This window comes from Prinia subflava, chromosome 10 (assembly GCF_021018805.1).
Source record: "Prinia subflava isolate CZ2003 ecotype Zambia chromosome 10, Cam_Psub_1.2, whole genome shotgun sequence".
In the NCBI taxonomy this organism is placed as follows: Eukaryota; Metazoa; Chordata; class Aves; order Passeriformes; family Cisticolidae; genus Prinia; species Prinia subflava.
The window spans coordinates 18,994,133-19,006,455 of NC_086256.1; the positions used below are offsets into that span (position 1 = coordinate 18,994,133).

Here is a 12,323-nt window from a genome sequence, read left to right on the forward strand (position 1 = left end):
CCCTTTATTGTCCCTAACCTGTGAACAACTCTCCAGACCATATACATCAAATTAAAGGGTTCCTACTGTTCTTTGTATTATATATTGTTGCTTGATAGCAGCTTAAGAAGTGTGATCACCAAAAAAGAGGTAGCAAGAATCACTCAATCTTTGTTTTTGCCTGGAATTGGTCATATGAAACAACCACAAGCCTACCTCTAGCCCTTTATACTGCCTTATTTAGTACCACAGACTTTTAGTAACTTCGAATACCTCTCATGAGAACCTTCACCTGAAACTGAAATGTTTTACCACTCATACATGTGTGGTTTTGACTCCTTTTTGTACGGCAAGCCAAGAGATTGCCCCAGCTGTCCTAAAAACTGCCAGTGCCCTTAGTACATGCCAGAGAGAAAGGACCTGTGAAGAAAACTGAGGGAAACCCGCTCCATGTAATTGCAGTCTGCAGAAGGCAGCAGAGGCAAATCACATACAATCAGTTGAAGGGACAAGCCCATTTTGCTTTGTCTGCCTTTTGGATCTGCTTAGGAAACAGCCACTGCACAAGCAGAACAAAATTCAGCTATCAAAATACTGAGAAAGCAAACTTGAACAGGAGAGGATTCATTCCTCAAGGTAATGTCATCTTATCTTTAAAAACCTTCTAAGATTCTTTCCATCAATATCAAGCAATGTTTCCTTCCTGCCCTGAAGGTGACTTAGGTTACTAATATGAAATGAACATATCTAAAAGAAAAAAAAACCAACCAAACCTGAATTAATAGATCTTTCTTGGGCCTTGTTTGCTGGTGACAAATGGCACTAAGCTGGACAGCAATTGTGAATAATGAAGAAGTGTGATTAGCACTGATTTAACCTTTAATTGTCTTGAGAAATAAATGCCAACTTCTTAAAGGCTCAGAAGCTGGCAGTAACTGAAAAAACAATCAGTAACAGTTTAACAGTCAATCATTTTGTGTAAAGTGCCTCCTATGAGAGCAGAGTGTTTTTGAAGATTAAAGCACACAGAGCGGGTGGGACTCAGAGCAGCTACTACAGGGTTTCTATTTGAGTATACTATGAGCAAGGAACTAATGATAGCATCCTTCAGCTTCAAGTAGTATTTTTCAACTTGACACTGGAAATGTTCTCACCTATTCAGTAAAAACTCAAAAATAACACAGTAAGCATTGCTTTTGCATTTAAGTGATCAGCAAATAGCAAAAACGCTATCTGTTTTTATAACTGTAATGGTCTTACAAGAATTGCAAACAAAAGACCTGAGATGTGTCACTGAAAGAAACAAGGGCACATGCAGATGTTTGTTCTGAAGCTATTCAGGTGGAAAGTGGGTACATCTGAAGAGAAAGGCAACTCTTTGCTAGAACATGTTTTTTTTCCTAGCTACCCAGTCAAATGCTTTCAAAATGAGTGCCACTCAGAAATGAGCATCTCATTTTAGCCTTTTATCTCACCCTGTGACTTGCCTCCAGCTTTGCACTTCAGTTCTCAGTCCTTTTTCTTATGTTATTGCCACTATCTCAAGCCATTTCAAGTTGCATCCCTTCACCACAGGTCAGCATGATGCAGATTCTTCTGGATGTGTTTGACCAGCAATAATTCTACCTCAAGGACACATTACCAGCACTGGGTCAGAGAGGATTCTGTCCTGAGAGCACCACTCTGACCAGTGACCTTCCCAAACCTACCCAGATGTATTGTATGTATCATGCAGATTAGAAAGGAAGGAGAAATACGCAAATTAGAGATGCTCAGTTTCCTGCCTCTTTATTCTAGGGATAAAAGCCTTGACAATCAGCCCTATTCTGAAAAACTGGGAGTGGGCACAGGTCAAGCTTGTGCTTCCCTGGCAGTGTGTGCAGGTACCAAAGTGCCTGTGTGTCCTCACTGCTGGTTGCTCCCCACTCCAGCAGGAGTCAGAGTGACAAACACACCCACGAGGCAGACTGCAGATAAGGGAGGTGAGCCTGCAGAACATGCTCAGAGGCACTGACAGGAGCACTTTTCCTGGCTTCTCTCCCATAACCATAGTCATTTGTTTTTAAGGGAAAACAGCTTCTTCAGCCTTGGAAAGAAAAAATCTGGTACAGTGAAGCACAGCAAATACAGTGTAAAGGAGAGAGGCACAGAGCCTTATGCACAGTCAGACTACCACTTGGCTAAGTTATACGGTCCCAGCTCAGTTTATCAATCTGTGAGAGCTTCCAAGAAGTTTAATTTCCAAAATTGAAACCCCACTATCTTCTTCGGTAGTCCAAAACAGCTTCACTAATTCTGTTACATGAGTAAGACAGTCCAAAACAAGTATTTGAAAATAGATATGCACCCTCTTTATTATTTGACAACTACAGCTATGGAATGAAGGTAACAAACCACCACTGATGCTCCACCAACTTCACTAAATCACTGTGCAGGAAAACTGCACAGCACCAGGACGCTGTTGGCTGCACAGAAGCACTGCTCTGATGACCAGGGACGTTCTTTTGTGCCCAGACTGTGCTGGAGCTGCAGTTCACTGAGGGCCTAATCAGCAGTTCCAGCTCACTACGCACATGGCTCTCTGAACGGCGTACAAAGGTGTTTCCTGTTTTTCTCTACCAAGACAGAGAGAGGGCTTGTATCACAATCAGATTAAAACAAGAAAAAAAGAAAAGCCTTTCTGTGGTGAAGCAAAAGAGGAATCCCTCCTATACTTGACAGGAACTTTACAATTTGAGACACAATAACTCCAAAACTAAATTGATGGCAGGAGACAGCCATGAATGTAAAGGCTTTTGAAAGAAATTATAAACACAACTCAGGTTAATCAAAGGCTGCTTTTTTTGTAAGATACACTTCACTTGCTGTTTATGCCAGTAAGGAGCAACCAAGAGTTAAACATACAACTGGTTATATTCTGCCTGGTAACATAATCACTATTTCCTAAAATGCCTTATATGACAACAGGAATGTTGACTTAGGAGAAGGCAGCCCCTCCCAAGCCAGAATGGAAAAGGGGACTAATGCCAGAGTTAATAACATCACATTTCCTTTCTGGTCTGCTCCCTTCAGCAAGGGATAAGGAAATAGCAATCTAATCTTTAAAACTCTGCATATGTGAATAGCCTTATGGACTGTTTATAGTATACTCATGTTAGGTTTCCAGTTAACCTAAATCTCTATACTCCCCCTTCCTGTGCCTGGCTGAATTGTGGGGGAAGCAAACTTTCAGAAAATTTAAAAAACTGTCAGGGCCTTGCATATTCCTTCCTATTGAATGTAAGAGAACAGTAAAAAAAGACAGCAAGTAGTAGAAACTATTTGTCAATAGCCTGACAGCAGAGGCAAACTTTGCACCACCATCAAGCCAAAAGGGGAAGGGTGAGCCCCACCTACAACTCTTGTTTTACCCACCCAGTAGGTGCAGTCATGCACCACCTGCTATCTGTCTGTTGAACATATGGATTTTAGACACCAAAAAATCTATTTCCTTCCTAACAGATAATTTTGCCCAAGTCTTGCAGCAATAGGCAGGTTTCACTAAGAAAGTGCTCACAAGAAGAATTGTAAAGAGTGTGAATGATGTGCAGCATTCCCTTTAGCATCAGCTAGTGGGACAGGTGTCACTGCATCAGTTTTGAGGTCAGACAGGGCACTCAGGTTTCTAATCAAAACCAAAAACAATACCCAAACTCATTGCAACAGATTTTCTGCTGTTGGCCAGCATTATTGTTTGAATGGAGTTTGGAGTATTGGAGTTAGTCAGTGGAAATTTGAAGGTACCAGGTGTTTGCTGAAATTAAAATAAATTGTGTTCTTTTGTGTACTGCTAGGAAGGAATTCCTCCTTCAGTGATAGAAAGTTATTGTTCCAACACCCAACTTGTCTGTAGTACATTTACATTCCTGTGCTTGCTTTTGGCTTTCATAAAGGGGGAACTTGGTTTAGGGGTCCCATACACAGGGAACCATTCTGAACCTTGAGAGGACAGGTTCTAAAGTGATGAATGAAAACAAGAGGGGGAAGTGTCATCTAATTGATATGTGATTAGTTATGATTTATACTAATTTATACTGCCAGAATATCTTTCATGCAGTAAAAGGAATAATGGACCTATACATGTGTAAAAGGAAGTATTTTCTTGGGGAACACTAGACCTTTTCTACTTTAGTCATTCAAGATGCACAAAAACTGTCACTTGTTTTACTAGTCCTTGGCTGGACAATCCCTCCTCCCTCATCAGAAGGGCAGCAAGTGGAGACAGATCAAATTTATCAGAGAAAGGGAGCATCATATTCAAGACTTTGGAACTAGTTATGATCTGAGTTGGACATATATCAGGCTTGTGCATGTATTTCTTACATGACAAGATCAGCATAGCTCTCTACAGGATAACAACCTTGTTTAAGAATAAACTTACCAGGTATTACCTGATACCTGATGCTACTATCAGTAGTAGAAGAAAACCAACATGAGCAAAGCTTTATCTGTAAAATATCTTTAAGTGCCAAAGGCTCCTCGGGCAGAGGGAAGTTAGAAAGCAGAGAAGAACAGAAGTGTTACTATTCATTTTCATATGAGCTCATCAAAAGGGGCTTTTGCTGACATGGGGCATGCTGAAAGGAAGTGTTTAAAAACTCTAACATGAAGTGTACAGTTGGTACAGATCTTCAAAGTTGGGATTGCAACATGCACTGCCACAGCAGTAGAAGAGCTCACCAATTCTAAGCTTAGCAGTTGTGAACATATATGCATATACAAAAATATTACCTGTAAACCACAGCAGCCCACTGCATTCATTATTGAAGCATTATGAATGACCTTGTAAGGAATCCCCAGTTTTACTGCACGTAACACTAAATCACTGTGTGTTGTGGCCCTGTGGTAAGAAAAGGAAGGAATTAAACATTGAAAACATGATGTTACCAAGTCTTACTAGCACTATAGTTTGTTTTGAAATAAAATTAAACCCTTCACAACACGGACAATGCAGAGGTGGCAAAATGGCAACAATTCCTAGTGGTTACAGGAAAATAAAAACTCAGGTAAGGCTTCCATATGTCATCCTCCTCAGCTGAAATGCCAGGCATCCTCAGTATGGTACAGGCTCTTTGCAGCTTTCTGGCATTATTAAAACTGTAACACTATAACAACTATTACTTTATAAAGTAGCCTTGGCAAGTCCTTGAAAAGGAAAGTTCCTTGTATCCTTTGTCTTCTGCAGGTGTCTGTTGAACATGCCTTGACCTGCCAGTTCTGTTTGGCACAAAGTTCCACAAAACTCCAGGATTTCTTTAGTGGCTGCACAGCCAGGCCCTCTCCCATCTGCCCCAGAGGGTGCCAGGAAAGCCCCACGCTCAGACAAGAACTGAACAGACAGAGGTGAACTGCACGTTTACTTAGAAAAAACATCCTTAGACTGATTACTCAGATTACTCAAATTAACAACGCCTGAATCTGAGTGATCAAGTTTATTCTGAAAGAGTTAAGAATATTGTAGTTTCAAACAGAGCTAAATTTGGCTCCAGGTCTAAGGCTCAATAAACACCCTGCAGTGATTGACTGCTGCAAGAACTACTGTGTTTGCAGTTAAGCAGTCGAGATTAGAGCCTTTAAAATGGTCAGTACACACAGATTGAGCAAATCTTTCTATATTTGCATGTGTATTGTGCTTGTATGTATGCTTGTATGTATGTGAAACAAGAAAATGCACCTACCCCTTGCCTAAATTTATGAAACCTGATCAATGACCTTAGACATCTCATTCCCAAGATGTACCACACACTTCTGTGTAGTCATTCCAAAGAAGGAAGGAAAGAAATAACATATGGCCATCAGAATAATGAACTGGGAAAACTGCTTTCACCCTGGCCGTGTTCAGTTACCCTGACAGAATTCCCCTGGTTCTGGCCTGATCATTTCGGTGCTCTGTGTCTGACCAGCACCCAGTCAGCAGATCGGGTGCTTCAGACTGGAACACAAATGTGGCAGCAGTTGGCAAGGCGGTCAAGATCAATATTTAAAAAAAGAAATCAATTTCAGTGGAAGAAAAAAAAAGAGGAATGTGAATTTGGGAAATCTGAAACTCTTATACAAACAGGCCCCCAGACCTAGGAGAAGGCAGCTAAGTGATCTGAACCAATACTTTGGTTACTACACAAACATTGCTCCTGACTTCCAGCAGCAAAGGTGATTTGTCTGCTCTAAGAGAAGAGGAGACTGGTTTTCCAGCCTTGTGTTATTTCCTGCACATACAAAGGACAAGGAGCACTGGAGGATTTTGTGGTTATGCTAATACTGACCAAGGGATCAGCTGGCTTTATTCACTGAAATTTGCTCCAGCCAGTATTTTTCCTCCCACTAGATCTGTCTATAATGACTGTAGCTAAAGGCAGAAGTGCCCTTATGAGCACTCAGCTAACCCCAGGAAAAGTTTCATGGAGTCATCCCTCCTCAGCCACAACTACAGCAGTATTTTCTGTCACTGATACAGACATTAAGTTTTATGGGTAGCAATAATATGAATGTTAACACTAGCCCAGGGTGGTGGACTCTCCACTGTATTACTGAAGTTGTCAGGTTCTTGTAGCACATCCATGGGTGTTACCACATACACAGACAAAAACTTGCAGAGAACAGTGAGGCTGCCAGGGCACAGCCTGCTTTATTGCTTTAACCGTCAGCCACCAACACCTGGCATCTCCTGTGCTGCCAAGCACTCTGCTCACCTCAAATACACTTGAAATTTTGTGAGCAGCTGCAAGTGGCTCCATCCTCCTCCCCTCTGGCCTCTCTCAGGACAGAAACATTCAGTACTCTGTCCTAGGAACCTCACAAGCCCCAAATCCTTAGGGTTCTTTGTGAGCATAGAAGCAGTTCTAGCTGCAATAGTAAGAGCTAAGAACATAAACATTTAGAGAGAAACAACTAATTTAAAAAAAGGGTAATTTTTAAAAATTACGTAGTATGTTAACCAGAACTGAAGTATTTTGACATTGAAAGGAATGATAACTGAGGCAGATCAGAATACAGCTCACAAGTAGCAGCTACATTTTAATCCATGTCGTTTGTTTTTTTCATCTTGTGTACTTGTATCAGTCACTGGATCAGAACACAAAGGTACAGGTAACATGGCTTTACACTCTGCACAAATCCTAGTTTTAACGTAAACACGGACTGCAAATATAATTAATATTTCTGAAATACAGGGGCATCTGCCCATAATTAGTTTAATATAATATTATCTTGTCAATTGTCTTGAAGCTGTATTTACATAAACTATCCACTTTTGACAGATGTGGACATTGCTCCTTTTTTCATAATCTCCATTTTTTCCCCTCACAAATAAGGTGCTCAGATTTCATTTTTCTTGTGCCCCTTAACACTGTGGTATAAATCCTGCATCACCAGCTGGAAATGAAAAGCTCTTCTGCATGGCTTGACATTACAGATTGATGATGCCTGACCAAAGAGACCAAGGAGAGCCTTCTGGTCATAGAAAAAGACTATATTTTCCAGCAGGAATAAAAAGTGGAAACAAAAGACCCAATAAACCAACATGAGAAGAGATTTATAATGACATAAGGGATTTTAAAAACTAGCATATATTAAAGCAGATGATACAACCAATAATCTGTATTGATTCTAAAGCAACTGGGTATAAAAGCTGCAGTTTATAAGTACAAAAAGGAACTAAAAGAATATTTCCCCGAAACAGCACATTTCTTATTTATGTGATAACCTAGAATTTCTTCTGTTAGCAGACAAATCATGAGGCAAAGCATTTGTTTTAAGAGGTAGCACAGAGAATAAAATGAGAAATGAAATTATAAGTATTTGCATAAGGAGAGATTCATACATCCTGGAGGGTCCACATTACTATAATGGACATGTGGGCTAGGAAACTCCAAAGCAAGATGAAGTGTGGACAACTGTATGTATATTTTTAATACAGACATAAAAAGTGTTTCTGGTCTGAAAATCAGTCTCCTAATAAAGAACTACAGTTACACAGTTGACTTCCTATTGAAAAAAAGAGTGGTGAAGCTACAGCAATAACTAAAACGTTGCTCTGTCTTACCCAAAAGGATCGCCAACCACAAGAAATGCGACATCACAAACATCAGCGTCTTTTAAAAGGCTATCTGCTTCTTGTTCCACCATTTCTCGGTCAGCCAAAATCAATTCTTTTCCATAAAATTCTTCCTAGAAATCGAAATTAATAATAAACATCAAAATAAGACACTTGGGAATGTTTTTGTATCTCTCTGGGAGCTCACTCAGGAACACGGGCAATGGACACTGGAACAGGTAACCTCATTATTCTCCACAGCAGCCTGCCCCATGTCTTGGAGAACCTCACCTCTGCTTGCAAGAACACTTGAGCTTCCCATAAAGCAGCTCCTGAGCTGACAAAAACTAGTGAATGTGAATTTATCCTGCTACTGACTTGGTTTTCCATGCTTTCTGTGTCACTTGAGGAGCTGCACATAAAGCAGCTCAGTCACACCTGCATGCTGAGGGTCCCTGGGTGGGCTCCAGGCAGAGCTACTTTAGCCTGCTGCTGTAATCCCCTCTCACAGCCTGAGCCCAGCTCTTAGGCTGCTCACAACACTGGCACCAAACCACACACAAATACCTCACTAGCTACACCACAACCTGTTCTCTCAGATTTTTCCTTAGTACGTTTTAGCTAACCACATCTAAGGAATGACTTCATATTAATTCTTCATCTTGAGTTCTCTTTAAGAAGTACTTTACCAAGTATACAGGTAAACATGTATTTGATCGTGTCCTTAATTTTTCTTCAGCAGCTCAGTAATCATTGTGTCTCTTTGTACATTTTAAATGCCTTTATTTCCAGAATCAACTTCACACATGTAAACGAACCTTCAGCTAGTTCTAGAACATGTTTTCTGATCATACTGAAAACATCTGCCATGTTGTGTCACCGTGCATTTTACATGCTCTTGACACGATTAAAGTTTTTTTCCAGGGCAAAGACCAAGAAAGGTATTTTTGTTCTAAGTAGCAGTCAGCAAATTTGTGTGGTATTACAAATATTAATAAACTGATAAAACTATTAAGCTCAGTTATCGCCAGAAAGGTTTTCCTCTGACTTCTGTGACTTCTTTGCCCAGTGAATTGACGAGAGTAACTATCATACCTGTACAGGAGCAGAGTGGTGCTTCCATAAAAAAATCCATCCCATAGTAAGAGTAATAGGTATGGGTCTTCTGTTACCAGGTCCCTTTTATGAATACCAAGTTCCTTCCCATTTTTGGGTAGATTTTTCTAACTCTGTAAAATCAGGGTATTGTTTTCTTGGTGAAACAGACTGCAACCCATACAGATTCAACTGAGAGGGGACCAAATAAACGTGTAAGCAAATCCTGCATCTGTGATTTGGAGCCACTGACAGTCACCCTGGAGTAATGCTGAGATCTGTACTAAACCAACTACAGCACATTTTGAGACCCCACTAGTGTTCCCTAGGTACCCCAGATGCACATCAGCCCAAGGGGAGCTGGTCTGCAAAGCAGAGCACTCCACACCAACACCACTCATCCCTTTCCTGGGCTGCCATTGCACCAGGCTGGCTTTGGCCCAACACTGTGAGCAAACACGTGCTCCAGAACAGACTGAGTGCAGCCCCAGGAACACACGGTTTGGCTGCATCCAAGGGAATGCATTTGCACACTTTCAGACTGCTCCACAATGCCCATCAAAGCAGGCCAAGTACAGAATATACAGGCAGTAATATGTAAACTCAATGGGAGGTCACTGGGTCCAAACACTTCCTTCACCAGTCTCAGGGCCAATTTGGATGGTCAACATCAAGTAACTTTTAACAAAATTTGAGGCCAATAAACAAGCAAGCCTTGTCATTTGAATTTTATGGCCTGATTTTAATACCATCAACACAGGAGGATTTCTGGGAAGTCTCTGCAAGCAAAGATGTGCTCTTTACTTCTTGAAAGTTTTCCTCTTAACTATTAGTGGTGCTTAGGAGAGACTGACTTTCAGATTAGTAAATAAACTATTCAACATTGTCACTTGTATGTAAACCAGGCTGTATTATAAACACTTGGTTATTAACTCCTATATTCGCTCTTAGGTGTTTCAGGTAAGACAACATTTTTACTTTTTTATTGATCTTTCTTCCCAGTTATCTCATCTCTGGCATTTCAAGATTTGCAAAAGACTCAAAACAGTAAGAAATATAAGACAAGAAAACCCAAAATAACCACATCATAAATCATCAGCATTTTCCTGTTATTCAGTGGTTTATTTTCAGATGGATACGAATCCATTAATTTTTCTTTTGATAGAAAACACTCATTTTGAAAAGTAAAAATCTCCAAGTAAGCCTTTCCATTTAGCAGTTTTCCAACTATCAAAAACCACAAAGAAGAACCTTTTGTTTTGAATGGACTGACTACAATTTAGACTGCTTCAGTGTACTGAAAAGAAACATAAACCACAGAGCATATCTTCATACAGCAGATAAACTAGAGATGCTCCACATAGTCTAGCCTACCCTCTATATGGAAACCATGCCGATGACAAGCTCAAAGTCTCCCATGCTCTGTGTACATGCAGCTCTGCACACAGGCACCCCGTGGCCATACAGCACCCAAGACCCAGACTGCATCAGCTCACTCAGAGGCAAGATCTCTGATCTGTGGGCAGCTATGCGATTTTTTGGTATTATTTCAGCATTAAACTTCACCTTTCTATGACCATCTAAGAACTCCTCAGTTACGATTTGCACATTTTTACTACTCTTCTCTTCCATGAGGTGTGTTTACTAAAGAAAACTTTATCTCCAAAAGCCCATCTCTGACCGAAGTGTGCCTGTTCTGGGAATCGCGGCATGATTCAGCTTGGCCCGCGTGGAAACGTGAGATAATCACAGTGCTATTCCCAGCAGGCGTGCCATAACACCTCAGGCTGACACAGAGCTGCAGGGCTTCGGAACATGTGTTTTTCTGGAATGATTTTGGGGTGGGTTTTTTTGTTTGTTTGGGTTTTTTGTTTGTTTTTAAACAGATTAGACGCTTTCTAACCAAGTCCTCCAGTATCCCAGGTCTGCACATATTGGTAGGTTTTGAGATGAAAACTAGTGCCAACAGTTGCAGGAAGGAACATTTTATTTTTGCTGCAGTCTTCTTGCATGGCAGCAAAACAATTTGTCCTATAAAACACAGTAGGTGAAGGTCCCGTACATTCTCCTCCCGAGAGCGAGCACCGCTGCTCTCTCGCACGGACCCACCAGCCCCAGCACGCCCCCGGCACGGCAGGCCTCGGGCCCTGCGGCCAGACCTACCAGCGCTTCCTTGCCCACGGTGAGCACGGACGTGTAGGCCTCCAGGTACACCCTGCGGCAGCGCCGCACCGCCTCCAGCCCCTTCACCGTGATGTCCTGGGCATCCCCCAGGCCCAGCCCCACCAGGTACAGCATGCTCGGGGAGCGCCCGGGCCGCCACCTGCCCCACGAGGGAAACGGAAGCGGGGTCAGCCGGGGCGCCGCACGCCCCTCCGCTCGCCGGGACCCTGCCGCAGGTCCGGGCACAGCCTGGCTCCCAGCTACGCGTTTCCCCGCTCCTCGGTTCCTCGGTTCCCGGCTCCTCGGCTCCCGGCTCCCGGCTCCCAGCCGCTCGTTTCCCGGCTCCCGGCTGCCCGCGGCGCGGTTGCGGCGCAGGGGCCGCCGGGAGTTGTAGTCCCGGGCCGCAGCCGGGTAATGGCAGCGGCGGGCAGGCCCGGTCCGGGCGGCGTCCCCGCGGTGCGGGTCGCCAGCGGCCACAGCATCCCGGTGCTGGGGCTCGGTAAGTGGCGGGCCCGCCCGGAGCCCGCCTCCCTGCCAGAGGCGTTGTGAGAGGGCGGGGGTCACCCCGGGCCCCGGCCTGGCCGGCTGGGCAGGTTCGGCGCTGCCCTTGGCCCGCGGCCGGACTCGCCTCAGGGCAGCCCCGAGCGGAGGCTCCTGCCGAGCTGCCCGCGCCGGGCCGGGCCCGGGGCTCCTCCGAGAGCCCCTGTGTTCCCGGGGAAGCTGCGTGCTCCTGCCAGATGCTACCAGTCAGGCCTGCTGGGGAGCGGTGTGCTCGCAGCACAACAGCAGCGCTCCCCTCCCACTGACCCGGGCCATGTGCGCTGGTTTGGCGGTTTGGGTGTGTTCTTACAGGCTTAGGAGCAGACGTCTCTGCAGAGCAGACTCTCATGATAGAATTAACCTTACTGCACCTGTTGAACTGACATCCTGTGTAGGAATCTCAGCATCTCTGAGGCACAGGGGAGTGGTGGTTGATGATGATGAATATTTGATGCAGCTGTCTCTTACACAGTGA

The 12,323-nt window shown here is 43.4% G+C and overlaps 1 protein-coding gene across 1 annotated transcript in view; it reads right to left on the reverse strand.

Annotated features, from left to right (window-relative positions):
• DPH5 (diphthamide biosynthesis 5) overlaps positions 1-11,804 on the reverse strand; it is a 21,137-nt gene extending 9,333 nt beyond the window's left edge. The window contains 5 exon segments of the mRNA XM_063407618.1: positions 4,750-4,858; positions 8,060-8,184; positions 11,309-11,456; positions 11,458-11,655; positions 11,657-11,804. Of these exon segments, the coding sequence (XP_063263688.1) occupies positions 4,750-4,858; positions 8,060-8,184; positions 11,309-11,456; positions 11,458-11,655; positions 11,657-11,790 (714 nt within the window). The 5' untranslated portion in view covers positions 11,791-11,804.
• Positions 11,805-12,323: the final 519 nt, after the last annotated feature.